The sequence below is a fragment of the Corvus hawaiiensis genome, chromosome 1 (genome assembly GCF_020740725.1).
Source record: "Corvus hawaiiensis isolate bCorHaw1 chromosome 1, bCorHaw1.pri.cur, whole genome shotgun sequence".
In the NCBI taxonomy this organism is placed as follows: Eukaryota; Metazoa; Chordata; class Aves; order Passeriformes; family Corvidae; genus Corvus; species Corvus hawaiiensis.
The window spans coordinates 50001816-50023173 of record NC_063213.1 but is presented as its reverse complement, the minus strand read 5'-3'; the positions used below and the strand labels follow the sequence as shown (position 1 = coordinate 50023173).

At 37.5% G+C, this 21358-nt stretch overlaps 1 protein-coding gene across 2 annotated transcripts in view; it reads left to right on the top strand.

The window, feature by feature from the left end:
* The window catches only part of HDAC9 (histone deacetylase 9), a 461778-nt gene that overhangs the window by 18070 nt on the left and 422350 nt on the right, over window positions 1-21358 (top strand). For both annotated transcript variants that reach the window (XM_048304071.1, XM_048303997.1), the window contains exon 2: window positions 15552-15662. In XM_048304071.1, the coding sequence (XP_048160028.1) occupies window positions 15644-15662 (19 nt within the window). In that variant the 5' untranslated portion in view covers window positions 15552-15643. The remainder of the gene's footprint in view (window positions 1-15551; window positions 15663-21358) is intronic.

The window sequence follows — 21358 nt, the reverse complement described above, 5'->3', positions numbered from 1 at the left end:
GTAGCTGTTTTATGAGTATTTATCTGTTTCATCAGTACTAGACCTCAAGCCAACATCTATAACAACTTTAAATTTTTAGTAGAAAGATCAACTAGTCTTTCTTTTTGATACCCAAAAATTTATGTAAATGCGAGCTTAGAATCACTGAATGGTTTGGGTTGGAAGTGAACCTTGAAGATTATCTGGTTCCAACCCCCGTGACATCTTTCACAAGATCAGGTTGCTCAAAGCCCTATCCAGCCTAAATTTGAGCACTTTAATGATAGGGCAGCCACAGCTTCCCTGGACAGCCTGTTATAGCATATCATCACCCTCATCATAAAGAATTTCTTCCTTGTGTCCTATCTAAACCTACCTTCTCTCAGTTGAAACCGTTGCCCATGTCCTGTCAGTACATGTCTTGGTAAAAAGCTTCTCTGATCTTCCTTATAAGTCTCAACATATATATATGTATGTTGAAGGTCTGCAGTAAGGTCTCTCTTAACTGACTCATATGTGATAATATCAATTCCATGAAGCCAATTCTTCATTTTACTGGGAAGTCAGGTTTTGAACTAGTGCTGAAATAGCCGAATGCTCAATAATTGTCTCTCTGTAGGCAAGTAGCAGGTAAATTTTTATTATTGTTTTGGTTTCAATTTCACTACATCATTCATTTTCTTATAATTGATATACTAATCAGAAAAGTCTTCAGTCACAGATGCTGGGTATTGCTTCCTATCCTTACTCAATCTTTTGCTAGTCTAGAGATCCTTGAAAAGAAAGCTACATTTGCCTGGTTGCTGTTTTTGGAGCCTGAGATGACCTGAGATTTGGCTCAGGAAAAATTTGAGTGGGTTTTGAAGGAGGTGACGTGACTGCACTCATTTTTTGGGAAACCTCATCCGGTTTTATACAGGCTATTTTAGCCACAAGTTTATGGTTAGGGATTTTTATGTTCATGAGGAAAGTACTTTCTTCCAGCTGTGGGACAGCATAGTTGTTCTATAATTATTTGCTTTAAGCTCAAATTTTATATTGCCAGTAAAGCATAATTGAACAAAGAGCTTTCTTATTGTGAATGTCTGTGCCTTTATTTAAGTTGTCTGTCTTTATTAAATAAATAGTTTTAATTATTTAGTAACTAATTAGGTTAGGCCTTTTCTACCAGGTTGGGCACATTTTTTTGCTGTTTTGCTTCCTTTCAAATTTTGTATTAGGTTTTACTTTGTGCAGCTCTGTTTAGACAAATCTACCCAGGAAGACGTTCATGTGTCCTAAAGTCAAGAGAAACTTGATTACCATGCTATTAAAGTTCAAAAATAAAATAAAAAATATAGTAGTATCTTTATACTGAGGAAAAAAACCCCAAAACCCTGGTTATACTGGAAAATATTTCAATGTGATGTTTATTTACCAGCCTGTGGTATGGCATGCATAATGTCCTCCAGCATAATGATGCAGCTTGTGTTGAAATTGTTTCTAGTTGAATTTTCGGTATGGTTGGTGTTGTAACAAAACAAAAGGAGTTAGGTATCTGCAGTGAGCAGTCTGCAGCAGGAAGTCTGCAGCTGTATGAGCAGTCGTGGACTGCGGACAGGTTGTTGGGACTTTGCCAGTAAAAATAACATAAAATCTCTTCCTGTTTGTGTATCTGGACTTACTTGCTACAAGAATTTTGCAGCAAATCCAAATGTAACAATATAGTTTTAATTATATTCCTCTGTGCTTCTTGTTGTGGGAAAAAAATCTAGGGCTGCTTTCATTCACTTCTCTTTTACTATAGAAATATGGTTACCAAGGTGACTTGTGCTTAAATGGCAGGTGACAGTTCATTTGGATACATATGTGATTTTTATACAGAAAAAAAATAAATTGTATTTCTCTCAGTATAAAACTTGAGTTTTTCTAAAAGTAGACTGTTACATTCTATACTGAAAATCTTGTAAATTCCTAAATCCCCTGTACTTTCTAGTGTACTCACAAACACTGTATCTGTGCTTTTCTCTTAAATCCAGTTCATTCAGAATGTACTAATATTTGTATTTGGAATGAAAATCTGTAACTCCTGTTTTGGTGTGGTTTTTTACTTTGTTTGGTTGGGGTTTTGTTTGGGTTTTTTACATTACTACTGGAAGATCCCTCTTGCTCAAAGTTACATAGAAAAGATAAAAAAGTTGCCTTTCACATTCCTTACCCTAGACATGTGCTGGAAGCCCAGATCTGTTTCACCTCCCCCATTTATTGTGTCCCTTCCTGCCTCTGTGCCTTTGCTAAACCATCTGTGCACTTTTCTTTGAGTCCCAAAGGCTTAAGAAATGTCCTATTTTGTTTGCCATTAGTTTTGTTTATGTTAGTTTCACAAGTGATGGTTGGATTTAGAACTGCTTCTGCAACCTGAAAATATTTTTTTAAAGATTTGCCTTTCAGTTTTAAATTCTATTGGCCTCTAAAGTTATGCAGCAGTAATTAAACCACTCCATTATCTAATGTTTGTGATTAACATAGAGTAGATTTGGATAAATCACAAACTAAGTGCTACATTACCACCCTGCTAAGATGGGGACAAATACTCATTTTCATGCGTAAGAAAATAGCTTTTGCTATTCTTTTACCTATTTTAGGGGTAGCAGCAAGAGGAATAGTCTCATTGAAGCATAAAATGGATTCTGTGATTCTGCTTGACTGGTTGACATCTCCAAACCTGTTCATTCCTGCAGAATAACACAGGAACCCCCAAAAACCCAGAACCTTCTTTCACATGTGAGCACCCTAAGTTCATATTCTTAGCAAACTGACTTTAACATGAAATCACAGGATATCTCAATTTGGAAGTGACCTATAAAGATAACCAGGTCAGATTACCTGAAAATAACCCATATGACTGATATTCCTTGACCTCTTTCAGGCTCGGTGCCATGACCGCTTCTCTGGGGAACCTGTTCATTGACTGACCACACTCTCAGTGAAGAACCTTTTCCTAATGTCCAACCAGAACTTCCCCTGATGCACCTTGATTCCATTTCCTTGTGCTCTATCTTTGGCCATGAGAGAGATCAGCATCTCCCCCCACACTGCTGCCCTTGAACCTGTAGACTGAGCCACCCTTCAGCCTTCTCTTCTCCAAGCTGAGCAAACCAAGTGACCTCAGCTGCTCTTACAGGGCAAGACTTTGTAAGTCCTTTCACTGTCTTGGTCCCATCCTCTAGACACATTCTAATACCTTGATGTCCTTATACTGAGCTACTTAAACCCGCACACAGTGCTTGAGGTGGTTCCACACCAAGTTCAGAGCAGAGCAGGACAGTCACATCCCTAAAACAGCTTGATGCACCCCAGGACATGGTTGGCCATTTTGGCTTCCAGGACATACCATTAACTCATATTTAACTCGCTATTGACTGGGACCCCCAGATCTCTTTCCTGGCTGTTCACAAATGCAGCCTCTTCCATGGATATTCAGAATGCTAGTTTTGAAAGAATAGGAAGAAAAATAACCAAGCTTTTAATGTATTTAAACAACATCTTTATGTGCTTCGTATGTTTGTGATGGCAGGTGCAGTGTTCTGCATTGCAAGCGTTTGCCAAAACCATTGAGTTTTAATTCCACCTGTCTTCATCCAGTCAGGGTTGATGAACAAGCATTGAGTCATCCTTAGCCCTGGTTTTGCTTGTTGTGCTTTTGTTTTCACCTGAATCAAGTGCAATTTTTTTGTATGGGCAATGGAATAGTTTTGGGTTTTTTTGTTTTATTGTGTATGTGTATTTTCTTGTGTTTTTTTCTTTTTTTTTTTGTCCCCCAAGTAGTCATGAAACTTGGTGTTTTTTGCTCAAGGTGATTTTTCTTGATGTCTTGAAATCTGTGATTCAAAACTGAATTTGAGTGTTGAAAGAAGAAGCCCACACAGTTGAAACTGAAATGATTGTGCATGAGAAATGTTTCTGACTAGGGTACTTTCCACAGTTTTAATCCTAACAAGAAGGGAAACTGAGTCACTTGGTAAGACGTCCATTATTTTTTGTATGTATGTAGCTAGATGCAAAAGTGCATGGATACAGAATTCATTTTATTAAATCAGGAGATTTACCTGTAGCTTGTTGCTAGATAAAAATTTTAAACCTTTTTTTTTGGAACTGACAGTGGATATTTATGCCTGCTGTTTACAAAGGTGTAAGCTTCCTTGTAATTCAATTTAGGTACAAAAAAAATTACATTAAAAATAGTTGCTAGTATATGCATATATATCCTATATCCGATGGAGGCAAAAAGACAGATGGTTGACTTTACGTGCATTGGGTCTTTATTTGCTCAACCCTCGGACACTGAGCAAGAGTGGACAAGAGCTTGGTCAGAATGTAGGTTGTGTTGGACTTTTTTCCCCTCTTCTGCACATGACTTAGCTTTCCATGAGCTTCATGAACATCATGAACTTTTCCCATTATTTTGTCCTACTGCTACTGCTGAATGATGATACACACCTGCAGCAGAGGTCAGAGTTTTCTCACAGGTTCTGCTTTATGAGTTGAATTCATCACCCAGGTGCATTAATAAGTCTCTTGCATTGCGCCTGGCAAGTTTCAGTAGGAAAGATGTACTATAATACTAATTTATAAGTTATCAAAGATAATATTTATTTTTTTCCCAGTGACACTGGTGAAATCACAGAAAACTAATTCAGCTTGAAAAGAATTTTCAGTCTTCAACCTGTGATCCAGTGTAACTGCCTGATACAGAAAGTCTGTTTTCTTGGTTTGTATTCCAGTGCTGAAAATGCCAAAGTATTAATCAAACTTCCATGTATCGTTTAGTCTCTGCTGAATCATACTCTTAAAAAATGTCAGTTTAGAATTAAAATTTGTCTTGTGAAAACAAGTAAAGCTCTACAGTAAAGAAACGGATTGTCAAAGGACATTCAGTGTAAATGTTCTTCAAAGTATCAGCTGCAGTGAAAGGTTTATTTTCTTGTAAGACAAGCTCTACAAAATTTGTTACTTATCAAACACTGCAAATAACTGTTTCAACAATTAAAGACTGTGGAATAGCTCTTTAGACATGAAAAGACAAAATTGAAGCCTAATGTATCTAGAAGCTAGTGAAAAAAACTTGTCCAATTTTTGATAAAATTCAATGACAGCAAAATTAATTTTTCTTGTGGGGTAAATGTTCATAAAATAACTTCCCTTAAATATTCTTTGGCCATCTATATGCTTTTCCTGAGGAAAATTTGACTGAAGCTTGTTTTTAATGAACAGAAAACTACTGCTGTTAAACAACAAAAGCTGAATGATTCTTGATGTTTATAAAGACAAAAATCCTTTTTCTGCTAAGCAGATAAACTCAGGTTTCCATCATAGATTTAAATGGAAAACTTTAACTCAGTTACTTTTAGTGCATGAAATAACACTGGATATCAATCATCTCATGTAATGAATTACAACTGTGAAAAATTTATATGTAGATGTTACTTCTAAGCTTGCTGACAGCTTCTGTGTACCTATAAACCCTCTCCTATGTCAATTTTCTCATTAATGTGACTTTATCACTTAGTAAAAATCTTAAAATGTCAGTCTCCACTCATCACTGTGCTTGGTGCCTGCACTAAGCCCTGTTTTCCCTCTCTGTCCTGTTTGCAAGGTCCTTGCAGGAGGAATTCCTTTAAGTGCTACACAAACACAAGGCGATGCTGTTCTCATGTGGGGTCTCTGTGTGTTACATAATGGAAGTAGCCGAGTAATTCCTGTAGGTGATTGCCATGATTCTTGGCTTGTGTTTTACCTGTTGGTAGGTGCATCTCTTTCTTTGTATTCTGGGGACTCCTGACCTAAAATTAAGTTGTCACGAGTTTGTATTTTCCATGTCTTACTCCTGTGTAATATTTGGTTTTCTGGAAAATTTTCTGTCATGTACAAGTCAGAACTACCAACAATCCAAATATGCCTGCAGATTTGAAGTTCTCTGCTTCGTATTTCTTCAAGTATTTGTTTCTCAGATTAATATTTTAAGACAAGTGATAAAATTCAGAAACCATTTAAAAATATTTTATTTCCTAAAATGATACCTCATATCATAAGTGGCTTAGACTTTCCCAAAATCAGAAATATATGTGTATAGAAGAGTACAATAACTTACCTGTAAATGAGGTAACACTTCTACACCTTTTTGAGTATGCCTGTGTCATTGAAGGAATGCATCTGAGACTGGATACTCTTTCTTTAGCGGAGAAAATGATACACGTGAGAAGGTAATTTTTGAGACCTGTGTTTTGAAGTCCACAGAAATGTACAAATTCAAGACTGCTGAGGCATGGTGTTCCACATATGACATTTCAAAAAATTTTGATAACTCTTAAAGGTCAGTTAAACAAATGAGTCTTAACAGAATGTCTTATTAAATGGTTTGAATCCTGGATGGGACAGCTAGGCGGGTCCTAATTTAATGGAAGCAGCAAAAGTGGTTCAGAAGAAACCAAAGAGAGTTTTGTAGCCTCTGTGGAACGGCTGGAGAGCAGCAGAATATTATGATGATTCACCTTGAGGTTTGTCTGGATTCATCCAAACCAAGTGTCAAAGCAAAGCTTACAAAGACATACTGCATTCTAAAAATATGAACTGTTTGCAAATCAGGTTCTCTGTGCTAATATCTGTATATAAACTTACAATCTGACACGAGTATGGATTTTTCAAGGGTATTTTGTCATAACTTTGCTCTAGCCTTCGCCTTAAGGCAGTGATGACATTCCCAAGTGTTTTTGGTCACATCAAAATGATTAATCACTGCATGCTAAGGAGGGTTTCTGTGAGGGGGAGTATGTCCTTTTGTCTTCAAATCAGAAAAAAATGTATTGAATACAAACAATTATACTGAAAGTAAATTTTTGGTGATTCCATATTAAATTTTTGTATTGTGTGAGGAAGTTTATACATGAAGTTGCCCTTCTAAAATTTTATTATATTTTTTCCTTTTAATTTAACCATCACATACTCTCAAGTTTTCTTTAAGAGCTTAAAAGGAAAGCAAGACTGATTCCTTCAGAGAGCAGTTCAGATCACAGGCCAAGCATCTGAAACTCCCTTTGCAGGCTTTCCCTTCTAGATAAGAAGTCCCTTCTTGTTGAGTCTGTCTAAAATGGACACATTTCCATAGGGAGGCTGATAATTCCTGTTGTTTCATGAGAGGTGTTCTGTTATTCTAAATTAGTACAATGTTGCAGAAATGCAAAAATGCTTTTTTGTATGAAGGAAGCTTTGATGTTCTAGTCTAGTTTGACGTTCTAGTTATGATGTCCCACTGTGGTAAATATTCAGGTGCTGTTCATCTCAGATTAAACTCAAAACATGAAAAACTAGTTGTTATACTGCCCTTTAAGTGAAAAGATAAGTAAAAAAGGGAGTAGGGGAAAATTTGGTTCCTATCTATAGTTCTTTATTGGTAGCTATATGTCAGCTACCACACTCTGCAACAAGGCCAATAACAGCTGAAATACAATTCAGTTAAGAAAAGAGAAGGGCGAATGGCTGAGAGAAATTTAGTTTTCATCTAGTGAAAAGGCAAATATAAACCAAAGCTGAAGTACTGTGAACTAAATATTATAGACTCAAAATGTTTCAAAAGTGTTCTGTTCACGGTCCTGTTCATTTAAAAGAACAAGTTTGTAGTTCTAGTGCACCGAGCTATGTTGGGTTACCTGAACCCATGGAGGAAGTTATTCTACATTCTAATGTAATGTTTACCTACTTAATTTTTTGTTCTTGCATAGAACTATATATTAAGATTGTGTTTTGTGTTTTTTCTTTTTTATTCTATGTGCATGCAGACATAGAATAAACAGTCCATCTCCTTCTCTTCTTCCCTCTACTGTAACCCATTGTTAATAGTGTTCATGGGTTAAAATCACACTTAATTGCAAGCATTTTTAGAGCAATGGGTGTTCCGGGACACACCCAGCAGGCAGAGATGGGTAAGAGTATGCACACCAGGGTTGTTGCTTTTCACATGACTTGAAAGGGCGTGTTTTGGGGTTTTTTATTTCTTTATTGTTTTAATTACCAGTGACTAAGTTATTAATGATGATTGATGATAAATTACTGATTAATGAAGTCTGGCCTCCCTGAAATTCTCCCTCAATTATGTACAGTATAGGTCAGAAGTGCAGAGCTCACAGTGCTGACGTGAGTCCATCTTCCAGCTGTCATTTAACTTTGCTCTCCATAGAAGTTCACTTACAACTTTTCAAAGGCAAATTTAAGAATTTAGAAAGCATTTCTAAATTGAGTGCTTGAGTTGTCTGGTGGTTCCTTCCCAGGAGTTTGGATAGTTTTGCTAGTACTGGGGAAGAGAGCAAAAATAAAAGAAACTTAGAATTTGTGATTTCCTTCAAAATAAATGGACTCTGTAATTTCTTTGTCCAGCTTTTTGAGAAGTTTTAAGAGACAGATTCTTTCTTTCAGCTGTATTCATCTGGTGGAAGTTTCTCCATGCCCGTGCATGAGGGGAGAGGACTGTACCCACCTCCATACAACCTACAAGGGCTGTTCTTCATGTGTCTTGTGTGTTCTTTAGTGTCTTGTAGTGGAATGGCTGAGGCTGGAAAGCATCTCTGGAGATTGTCTAATTCCATCATGGTGCACAAAGCACAGTCAGCTACAGTAGACTGGCCGAGGCCATTTTCACTTGGGTTTTGAATATCTCCAAGGTTGGAGACAACCTGGATGGGCAACCTGTTCCAATGAAAAAGGCTTTTGTTTCTTTGTTACTTTCCTTATGTGCTTCAGTGAACTCTGAATTTTAGGATTCATTTATCCCTAGAAGAAGGTCTTTTTGTTTCCAGTACTGATTAAAATCTGGCATAATTTAAAAAAAAAAAAAAAAAAATCAAAATGCGGACTTAAAGGCCTGTCTCATATTTTCTTTTCCTGCAATGAAAGCATCATTAACAGGCCAGTCCCTCACCTGGTGTGGTATCTGCTACTGCCTGGTTGTTCTTGGTACAGGCCAAATCTTTTACATCAGCTCCACTTTATGAGGGCACAGCTGGATGTGCACTCCTTTTAATTCTGAGAAGGGGCTGGCATGAAAGAGGGAGATAGGACAACTTAAGCTGCAGCAGAAGTATTTCTGCAGCTGCATGGTGAACAAGTTCCAAATCCTGATGAGGCTGAAAAAAAGGTTGTTTGGTTTTGGCTTTTTTTTTAAGCAATATTGTATTTCGAACTGGTTTCACTGGGAAACAGAGCAGAAGCTTGTGCCAATTTGTTGTAACTGGCATAGCAGAAGTCCAGGCAGCAGCTTAGCAGGACTTTATTTAATCCTGTTGATTGAGGCCCTGGATTCTTTTTTGGTGGAAGACATCATCTCACCTTGATTTTTAGAAAACTTATTTGCTTCCTCTCTGTAGTAGACAGTGAATGTAAAAGAGGTTGTTGAAATAGCTGTATATTATTGCTTGCCTAAGAGAGTTTCAGGAAGGAGGATTTGTTTTACTGGACAGACATCTGAGCCTCTCACAACAGTGTGAGCCATGTGCTCACAACATGTGTGAGGTCTAACACTGCTTAATACTGCATATGAGTAATTGGTAAAACATAGTGATTTAACTTATTGGTCAAAATAAATAGTTGCATGTTAGAAGTATAGCTGAGGATTCTTTACAGTTTCTGTAAGATGACTTTTCTGTTAGATACTGCATCAAAAATTACTTTGTTGGGGAAATAGAAAGAGTATGACAGTCCAGCACTTGCTGCTGGAGTGGTTCTTTAGTACCAAACCTTCAAAGGTATGTAATGCAAAATTGTTACAGACTTCAACAAGTCTTTAAGTAGATAGCTAATTAAGAATAAGATGCCTGAATACCTTATGGTAAAATACTTAATCCTGCACTGAGCTCTGGATTCTGAAGGCTTTTCTGTGGAACCACTAAATTCCCACTGAAAGCATTTATTCACCCCAATGTCTATTGGACTTGACTTCGGTCTTTTTACTGCAAGTAAATCTGCACTATATTTGCATATAAAGGTCACTGCATAATAGCATTTACTGCATAATGTTCTGGTTTTGGTTTAGCTTTACTTATTTTACATTTGTAAACCAATTATAATAGCCATTGCTTTTCGAGCTGATGTCTTTAAGTACTTTGTCTTGGAATTCATACCATTCCTTAACACCTTATCACCTTTTCCATATGCCAGGTTACTTCCTAATCAAATTTAGAAGTTTGATACAAGGTTAGAAGGGTTTGATTTGGCACTCTGGGTTTGGCTTACATGGGTGCAAATCACTTCAGTAGAAGTTCATTGTGATTTGTCTTCCAGTCTTTATGTTGTCATGCATTTATTATTATTTTTTCTAAGATCTATAGGTTGATCTCTTTTTTATCTGATTTTCATTAGATACAGTATGAATACCTATTCAACAATTTTCTTTTGAAAAATGTCTTTCCTTTAGAAAGATATATTCTTTTTTTTAAGCATCATGCTTTTCACATTCTGTAGAGAACAACTATTGTTCTTTTGGTTTTGGTTTTGGTTTTTTTTAAAGCTTTCATATTTCTTTTAATTGAGATTGTTGCTGAACTGTTCATTGGACAATGGAATTAGTACCAATTCTTATAGCGGTTTGAGATGTTTGGTTTTTTAACCCACAAGCTGTTAAATGTGAGAAGTGAATATTTCTTTCCTGTGATACTTCAGGTTAATGGCCTCCAGCATTTTGATCTCAATTTAAAACAACAATTTTGTTTCTAAGTAACTGAAAGCTATTTAAAAACAATATATGCAGCAGAGAAACAACTAGATATATTATTAAGGGTAATGACCTATCATGTCCAGAATTTAATGAAGTGTATAATTCTGTATTTTTATCCACAAAATCTTTCATAATGATTTTCTAGACCCCTTTGCAAATAGAGGTATTTTGGAGTTGGGTGAAAAATCCTCCTGGAAGAGAAAGATCTGGAAGATACCTCCAGGATGTAGTTTGGAAACTATGGATTCGTTTCAGAAGCTCTCATGAAAAATTCATCTTGGGCACAGGGAAAATAGAAGTAGAAATATATTTTTCATCTGAATTCCATTAATTTATATTCACTGCATCCTATCTCAGAAACTCAATTCCCAGAAGCATTTTGAAGTATAGGCACAAGACAGAAAAAATATAGTCAGTGAATATAGTATTGGGACAACACAGCGAGAGATGACAGTTTAAAGGGATAATATTAACTTGAAATGCCTATTTATGTTAGAAAATACTGTACCTACAATGTAGTCATGAGAAATAGAAGGTTTGTGGTAGCTAGTGGGCATGAAAACCTATATTCCATCTTAGTACTGTTCTTTTGTAGCAATTTCAAAGGTGCATCAGTCCTTGAAGTATATGAACTGTTGAATTTCCTTTGAAGAAAAAGGGGAAGATTTAGGGTTCCTGGATGAGCAAATGCAAGTCACTAATGTGGAGCATCACCTCCAGTGACATATATGAAGGTAGAAGTTAATTTGCTGCATACTGTGCTGTAGTCTAATATGCCAAGTTGATAATGAGTAAAGGATAAATTATCATTCAGTTAAAATATTGTTAAAAAATCCCCCTTAGAATGTTGATGTTGAAATATTAAAGTTAAAATGTGGTGCATTAGGAACTACACTTAGTCTGTCCTAAATCCTGAAGGCCCTTGTTGTACCTTAGTATCTTCAGGATCTGACCAATCAGGAGCTGTGTGCTGTTTTTGCGGGTGGAGATGGAGCACAGATGCATCTCCCAATGAGCAAGCACCCCTAATGAAATTTTAATGTACAATGGCCAGAGCTGTGCTTTTCTTAATTTTCAGTGCTAAAATTAAAAAAATATGTGGCACTGCAGTTCATGGTGTCTAATTTGCAATACGACATTCCTTCAGTAAAGGGAAAGAAATGAAGCATGTCAGCTTATCAGTAGAAGTGTATTTGAATGAGAGTGTCTGTGTTGTGAATATAATTTTGTATATGGTGATGTGGAATTTTTTATGTTCTAAATGGGAACTTGCACAATGTGAGCCTTGTATTATATTTACAAGGAGTTGTTAAAACTGAACCTGAACAACATTCAGCTTAGTGAAAGCTTTGCATTTACATGGAATATATGGAAATAGAGTATCAGGAAGGATGCCAACTGCCACTTCATTAAATATAAGACTACCAGTACAGTTGAATTTACAAAATTCCTTAACAGAAATCTTTTTGTGGGAATCCCAGCAGAACACTTTCTTATACTGGAATTATTCTCACTAGGTTTAACTCCAATGAATATTCAGTGCTGATGCTGTCTTTGGTGATCTTGACAAGGAAAAATCCTAAGGTTCCACATTATGTAATCACATACATAACCTGTGGAGGTACCTAGTCCACATCCCTCTTCAAGGCTGGATCAACTACAACAAGTTGCCTAAGACTGTGTAAAATCTCCAACAATTAAAACTCAAAAAACTCCCTGGGCAGCCTATTTCTTAGATGTTTGACCTCAATAATAGGGAAAAAGTACCTTCTAATGTTTAAATAGAATTGCCCATATTTCTGTTTGTGCACGTTGCCTCTTCTGTCTCTGGGGATCACTGAGAACAATCTTGTTCTGTCTTTACTACTTTTTACCTAGCTACCCTGCAATAGAGCACCTCCTCTTCCCCTAGTCTTGGGGTTTTTCTGTTTCTCACTTTTCTCCCTGCCACCCACCCCAGCCTTGGCACATACATTCAGTAGATCCAGTTTCTCTAGCCCATTGAAGTCCCTCTGAATGACAGCAGAACCATCTGCTCTGTCAACCACTCCTTCCAATTTTGAATTGTCTATAGAATTGCTGAGGTTATGCTCTGTACCGTGAGCTAGGTCCTTAATGAAAAGCAGTACTGGCACCAGTATTGACCCCTGGGGGCTCCACTGAAGTGACTGGCCTCCAGCTGGGCTGTGGCCTGCAGATCACAACCATTAGAGCTTGGCAGTACAGACTGTTTTCAGCCACCTTGCTGTCCACTTCCCTGTGTCTCACAGTTGGTGAGGATGTTTTGGGGAACAGTGCTGAAAGCTTTTCTTAATTCAAGATAAACAACCTTCTCAGCTCTCTCCCCATCTATGTTCTAGCTATTTCATTGTAGAAAACTATAATATGGGCCAAGCATGATTTTCCTTCATAAATACATGCTGCCTATTTCCACCCCTTCCTGTCCTTCACATGCTTGGAAATTGTTTCCAGGATTATTTGGTCCATCACCTTCCAAAAAATTGAGTTGAGGTGGACTGGCCTTTGGTTCTCTGTATTTTCCTTGTCCTTCTTGAAGACAGGAGAGATATTTGCTTTATTACAGTCTGTTTGAACCTCCCTTGATGGTCATGACCTTTCAAAGCTATTCTGGGAGTGCCTTTGCAGTAGTACTGTCCAGGTCCGCTCTCATGGGAGCATCCATCCCATCAGGTCACATGAACTTATGTACGGCCAGCTTGTTTAAATCTTCCCTAACCTGATTCTTCTCCAAGGGTAAGTATTCCTTGCTCTGGAAGAGCAGGGAAGAACCATGAAGCAGCTTGTTTCTACAGTTTCAGCACAGCTGGTATCATAACCCAGTACAGGATTGGTGGGACCACTGTTTTGAGTAAGGAATGTCACTCAAATGGAATATTTGCACTGACAGGAGCTTGCCAGTCGTATCTACTGATCTCTCTGTCTCTCACACACAACTATCCCAATTATTAGCAATTATCTTTATTAGGGGAAAAAAGTGAAGATTTTTCTGAGGAGAAAGCTTACCCATTTGAGAGTGCAGTCTGAACTGACCACATGTTCTCTGCTCTCATATGAGCTTCAAGTATCCACTTAGATGGGAGCTCTACACGAACAAAACATACACAAAATTACAGTTTTAGTCATGGGGATTATAAGTGAATTTCAAATATTAGAATATTGTCAAATCCTAATGCCCAGAATTTTCCTAATGCTCAAATATACTATATTTACTTTAAATGTATACTGAAAACTCACTCAAGTAAAGTCCACAGTTATGCATCAATATCCATTTTCTACTTTCTGAGAGAAAGCACATACTCCCAGCTGAGGCTGGATACTGGATGAATGGATGTTGGATTCACTGGAAAATAGTTTTTCATGATCTGTGTAGCTGCTAAGATAATAATGAGCTCAGTGAAATTAATTAGAATCTTAGAACTCCTGAACTGTGTATTAGTTGTGCTTTTATTGATAAATCTTGGAGTTATATGCCTGCTATAGCCAAAATAAGGATTGCCCAAATGCAGGTTTTGGATTGGGCTTAACAGTAAAGTCTGTTCAGTTTTATAGTGGCTCCGTCTGATATTTGATGAATTTTGATGCATGAGGTAATAAGTAAGGGAAAGTAATCAGGATTTTCATGAAGTATCATGAATTTTGGTTTTACAGGTGCTGTCTGTTGGAGTGTTGGATGTGTCCAAATATCATGCCTATTTGAGCAGTGTACATCCAGCTTGCTTTAGGGGGCATACAAGCAGAAGTTACTTATCTAAACGCGTGATTTTCCTTTCTTGAATGATAATGATGCTAAACTTAAATGATTATACTTGGTGAAAATGTATTTTACTATCTCGAATTTGGCTGAGCTCAGCTTGAAACTAAATGTGCAGTTGGTAGTTTAAAAAAAGTGACAAAAGCTGCTAAAATATTCAGCACTAAGAATATCTTTGACTACTTAGATACTTCAGGAGCACTGGCTGAATAGGATAGTCACAGTCGTAATGCACTACAACCTTCTCTTCTCTCTCATTATGCTGTTTATATCATGCTTGAATGAAAATATATTTTAGTTCCCTGAAAGCCTCTTCTCTATAGCTTTAAACTTTCAGCAGATGGGAGTATTAGAGGAACATTCTTGCCTCTGCTTCTGTATTGAACTGAGAATGCCACAGGACTGTGAAAAGATTCAGCCGAATTGCAGAACCTTCCTTGCCCTGCTCTCGAGCAGCCCACACCATTAGCAGCTCTCTTTGTGGTGTCAGAGATGTCATTAGCTTGTCGTGGGAGATCCCTTCAGCTATGCTAATTATTTCAACAAGTTCTGTTCATGAGCTGTTTAAACACTGGAGCTTCAGGAAGTAGTAGCTATTCCAGAAAGGCTTTTGAATGCAGATCTGTTTCTGCACATTCATGTTTCAATGCTGACTGCAGACATATACAGTAAAACTGTGAATTGGCCCCTGCTTAGACAGAAGGATGTAATCCAGATATTTCTACCTCAAGTCTTCTATTTCATATAATACCCTAATCATAGAGGAAAGAGAAAGGACCCAGTTCATCCTTTACTTTCTTATGTAACTGTAGATGGGCTGTAATGCAAATTTCTAGTTGAGCTACTCTGAAACTTTAGGATTTCTGAATTTTAGTCTTGTTTTCAGTGGTCATCAGCTCTTGAATTTGCAGCAAAAAAGTACACTATGGAAAGAACCTTTGGGGTGAGAGATATCGGATGTTCTTCTGTTAAGTGTGTTTGACATAATTATATTCTCTTAAAAATATTACATTGTCAACAAATAGTCAAAGGTGATTTATTCTTCTTTATTTTACTCAGATTCGTCACACTTCTGGAAGAATCTCAAAATCTGAACAGCCTCTGCCACAGTTGCTTTACACTGTTAACAAGATACCATTCCATTAAGAACAATGAGCTCCACAACACCAGGTCAGTTTGTTTATATTTATACCTCACTCCTGAAGAAAAATGTGCTTTATTAGGAGGTATATAATCCTTTGTGTTGATGAAATGAATTTGGCAAATTACTGATATGCAACACTTCTTATAAAACAGGACAATGGCTGTATAGGCAGAAAAGGCAATTTTGGGGATACCTTATCACAGTTGAATTCTAAAGTCAGTATAATCCTATGGTATATTTAAAACATTTTTTTTGTTTTTTATTAAGAAACTGAGTAGTCGTGATCTGACATGAATAGGCATTTTGTAACTTTTTTAGTTCTTAATATATGTAATTAGACATTAATTTATTTTCTGCTTTTTCACAGTTGCTTCTTTTAAAGAAAGACTTCAAATGGTATCCTGTTATTTTTCTCTTTAATTCCAAAGTCATCTTTGGCCATAATAGGCATTCTCTGCAGAGCTTCCTCCTTTAAATACATGTAATTAACAATGGTCTCTGAACCTGCTTTATCCAATGCCTGCAAAATGAGTCACTGCAGGTTCACTTGATAGAAAGCAAACTATCAGTAGCTGTTTAAACTTCCAAGAAAACAGAATGCTGCATATGGAACATGCCTTGACTTCAGTTCTTTTGAGGAGTGAGAGTCCCCAATTCAAATCTCTGCAACGTCCCATATGGTTCACACTTTGTTCACCCACACTTGAAGTATCTATTCTTAGTACCGTTGGTAAAATAACCCTTTACAGGTGGCTTATTTTATGACTGCTTTGCTTTTGTGCAAACAGCCTATAAAAGCATCAGGGAAAACAGTGTAATACTTTGTGAGCTGTATTTATCTGTATGTGCTCTATTGCAAAGAAATTTAATTCAGTGAGCATTTTTTGAGAATTGTTGATTGTAGTATTAAAAACTGGCAATAGCTTTTACATCAAACGGAGTCAAGCATAGCTGGGTTTCAGACTTGGCCTCTTTTTCTGACAGTGCAATTTGGTGCATGCAGTGAATTATCCATACAGAGCACGACAGGGCATTCAGCAGAAAGGCACATCTTTATCTGTATCACAGTGGTGCTTAATAGGAAATAATCTTGTACTTTCCTAAACATGCAGTTCAGATGCCAAAATACTCCAGCTGATTTGGTATCTTTCCAATGTTTCTTCTTTTGTGTTAGATGGGGTCTGTGGAAATCGCCAAAAATGAAATTTGCTCTCACAAAAAGAAAGTAAATTTTTTGCTACTCTTGTTGCTAAGAAGAAAGAAGATAGCAAACCTGAATGCATATATATTGTCTGTTTCTGCAGGCTACATCTAATGCAAGAAAGGAGAAACATTCAATATAATCAGATTACCTGTAAAGGTATTTAGACACTTAAGAAACATCACTTTTAGTAGGAGTTAGGTGCCTAAATATCTTCAAACCTACTCCTGAGTGTCCCCCATCATTAGAGTTAGCCTCTGAACACTCTGAGTTGCTTCACCAACCATTTCAGTACACCTCTGTGGCATGTACAGAAATGCAGTATTCAAGGGCAATGTCAGCCATGGGATCCTCATTTTTCTTTGCCTCAGTGAAACAGAAGTGAGACAGGATTTATTTGGACTTCAGTCCAAAAGTAGATGCCATGAACTAGAGGAGAATGAGTGTCTTCGTGTGGCATCTCTTCTGTCCCCCAACTGAGAGAGTCTGAGATTTGTTTTGTGCAGTGCTCTGTCACCTTTCAGAAGTCACTCAAATTTCTGCTTCCACTGCAGAGTGTTAGGAGAAGCCTGCCATTTCTCTGAGCAGTTAACAATTGATGAGAATTTTTTAGAAGATAAAAATTGCTAAATTTTCTTACTGCATCCATAGTAATTGAGTTCCCCTTTTCCAGTCCTCTTCAAGTGTGTGTATTTTTTCATACATGGCCAATGTCTTTGTCCCTTTGCAATTGTTGTTGCTACTTGTCCTTTCTCATGGAGTTTGTTTTTTTATGAAGGTTAATCTTATGAGATGGAAGGACGGTTCCATCCAACTTAAAGGTCCCTTCCAACTGAAACTATTTTATGACTCTGTGATTCTCCTATGATTCAGCTTCCAATTTAAGTTTAAAATATGTATCAGGTTGTAATTGTTTCACTTGTAAGATGCTCCAGTAGTTGCAAGTGTCCCTAGTATTCCAGAAGAAAAATTAATGAATTGCCAATGACATGAGCAGCTTGTTCCTGTGATGGTGAGCCTGTGGTAGGCAGTTCTGGCATTTATGGCTTGTAATTTAAATAGCAAAAGCCTGATTGAGATGTGTTTAGTAGTGTTAGAGTCAGGGCTTTTGTGCTTTTTCTTTTTTATTCCTGATAATCTTGAACATCTTCAGGGAATAGGTTGCTATAGTCAGTTACAGCCAGTGGTTAGGGCAGTTTAAAATAATTTCTAAGCAGGACACTTTAAGCACATACAGTATACAGACAGTATTTATAACCCTTTTTTTCTGTGGTGTAACACCAGGATGCTACCTCATTTGAATACCAATCTGTGTGTCTTGTACATAAGACCTGTGAAAATCTTCATAATATATTGTAAATGTTGATATTTTGGGTCATGGTTGTAAGTTACAACAAAATGGTGAATGTACTTTTCTTTTTTTACAATATATCTAGCCCACTTATATATAGCTTTTGTATGTACATTCATACATGCTGTTTACACAGAAGGTAAGCATATTTTCAAAAAAAAGAAAAAGAGAAGTAAAAAGAGAGAGGCAAACTGGTAAAGCAGTACTACTCTGTAGATGAATGGTATAGGCCAGCCCACTTCATGCATGGCTTTTTCTGTCAATGAAAAATCCTGAAATGCTGTAAAAAGGATTGTGTGTACTTTGCTAAATTTCTGTGGTTTTATGATGTGATGTGCTAAGTGAAATTGCTTTCCCTTCTAACTTAAATTGTCCGAAAGCCCACTGAAAGACCTTATGTGGAACAAGCAAAAATTATGCATGTTTTATTCAACCATTCTCTGAGGAACCCCTTTGGATTGAGTTTGTCTGTAGAACCAATGCACATAAATATTTCCTTATATTGTATGATGCAATGAATGTGGGGCCTCCAGCATAGCAACATCTACTTGCAACCACTCTGTATCCTATTAAATTAATCCCAGCTCTTTGAACCTTCTGGGACCAGAAGGTGCTAATCTGTGAAGCTATTAAGTATGCTGAATCTCAACGGGGAAAGGTGCTGATGTTTACTTTGCTTGTTATAAATTGTAAGATCATTAAGGAAGTGTTTACATTCTGTAGCCATTGCATGTTCTGAAACTGATTACTGTGCATAGAAAGTGATGGTCAGAAAAAGAAAACATTTATTTCACAGAATCACAGAATTGTTAGGGTTGGAAGGGACCTCTGGAGATAACCATTCAAACCCCTCTGCCAAGGCAGGGTCACATAGAGCAGGTTACTCAGGAACTCATCCAGGTGGGTTTGGAATGTCTCCAAAGGGGGAAACTCCAGGACCTCCCTGGGCAGCCTGTTCCAATAGCCAGGGATCTGCCGGGATGAACCACGCTTCTCATAGAGATATGATGGAACTCCGTTTATTCTATTGTCAGTCCCATAGTTTTACCCTAATTCCCTTAGCACACATAAGCAAGCTCCATACTATTGGGTTACAGCTACTGTTCACATGGCCTTTAATAGCAAGCGATAGGTTACAGATTAATATGCACACGACTAACTAACATAAGTTTTTCTCTTTCTATGGTCAGTATCCCCCTCCCCAACATCCTGTCGGCTTGCCACATCAGCATTGCTCCTCTCTTTTTTCCGTAGTCAAGGACAGGAAACTAATACAGCTTGGATTGTGCACGTATACATGTCCCTGTTCACTCAGCCATTTCTCTACATGTTCCAGTGCTCTGCCACTCTCAACGCAAAGTAGTTCTTCCTCATGTTGAGGTGAAACTTCTTGTGCTATGGTTTATAGCCACTGTTCCCCCATCCTGTTGCTGGGCACCACTTAAGAGGCTGGCACCAACATCTTGGCTGGCACCTGCATTTGAGTTATTTGTATGCTTTGATGAGATCCCCTCCCAGTCTTCTCTACTCTTCTCTGGACTAAACCGGCCCAGCTTCCGCAGTCTCTCCCCATAAGAGAGATGCTTCAGTCCCTTAATCATCTTCGTGGCCCTGTGCTGGACCCTCTCCAGCAGCTCCTCGTCTTTCCTGTACTGACGAGCCCAGAACTCAGCACAGTGCTCCAGATGTGGCCTCGCTAGGGCCGAGTGGAGGGGCAGGATCACCTCCCTTGACTGCTGGCCACACTTCCTGATGCACCGCTGGATACCGCTGGCTCTTCTGACCCCAAGGGCACTGCCAGCTCAGTCAGCTTGTCATCCACCAACACTCTGTGGTCCTTCTCTGCTCTTACAGGGAGTAGTTAATTTAAAGTTTTGAGAGACATTTTTTTTAAAAATAGTCAACATTACCCAGTGTTGGATTAATACACTCACATGTATTTTGGACTTACCTCTCTCTAACTGTCTAGTACTTTGAAATACATCTTCTATTAACATGGTGGTGTAGTTGGAGATTGTGTCTATTGTGTGCCTACCAGCTCAGTTTCCAAGGATTCCAACCCTTGGAAAGGATGCTACTCATCTGAACAGGAGAGAGATTGCTTCATTTAAAGCATGTGTTGGTTTAGTTCAGTATTTTTTACCCAGATTTTTTCAAAGAAAAACAGCATCTATGGGGAATGGTAGATTATAAATATTTCTGTGAAGATACAGATCATCGGTTTTCTTTTTGTAAACTGAGGAGGGGAATGAGTCCAGAAAGATCTCATTTCTTCTCCCCTTTGCCTCTCCTGTCACCCAGATGTTTCAGATTTTGTGCTCTACTTTTCCCCTTGAAATTAAAAGCAGTATTGGAATAGTTAAATGAAAAAAATTCTATTAAAAAAACAAAACATCAAAACCACTAAAATTAGTCATGGAATAATTTTCTTCTAAGGAAAAGAGACAATTAATATTGATACATGGCACTAATAAATGATGAAGAAGGGAAGATACCTGGAACTCTTGACCTGTTTGGAAGTTTTCTAGATGCTGCAGCTATTGCTAAATTAGCAGTGTTTGGTAATGCAGTTTTCCTGTGGAAAACCACACATCCAGTTTATCCAGCTTCTTGCTTTTACTGTTGCAGACAGGTGAAATGCTGTTGTGGAAAGCTGGTCAGAGAGCTTTTTACTGTTCCTGGTTTTCAGCAGCATTTCCACATGCTTGCTGCTGAAGATAACAAGTTCAAAAGGTGTTTGGTTTACTTACATGCACCTAGGTGAAATCAGCTCTTTTATCGCTCTGTAATTACTGAATTAAAATCCAAGTCTGATATATAATATTTTGGAAATCATTGTCCAAACTTCTTTCTGCTCTTCAACAACATTACTTATTTTTCCAGGTCTTTAGTGTCTTCTGAGCTGCTGTAGTCAACAGAAAATGATATTTCTTAATAAACTGAGTGGGAGAGAAGGAAGCCGTATGCTAAATTCTGCCAGCTCCTGCTTTTGGATCACTTTTCTGTCATCTTGATTCTGAATTTCTTTGATAGGCATTTGTTTGTTCCTCATGAGAAATAGCTTGTTTTTCCTCACTGTAAAGCTGACTCCCCTTGTTTTCTCATTCTGCTTTTCTCTGCATTTTTATAAATAATTTTCCTCATATTAGTAAAAACTAAATATAGAAAAA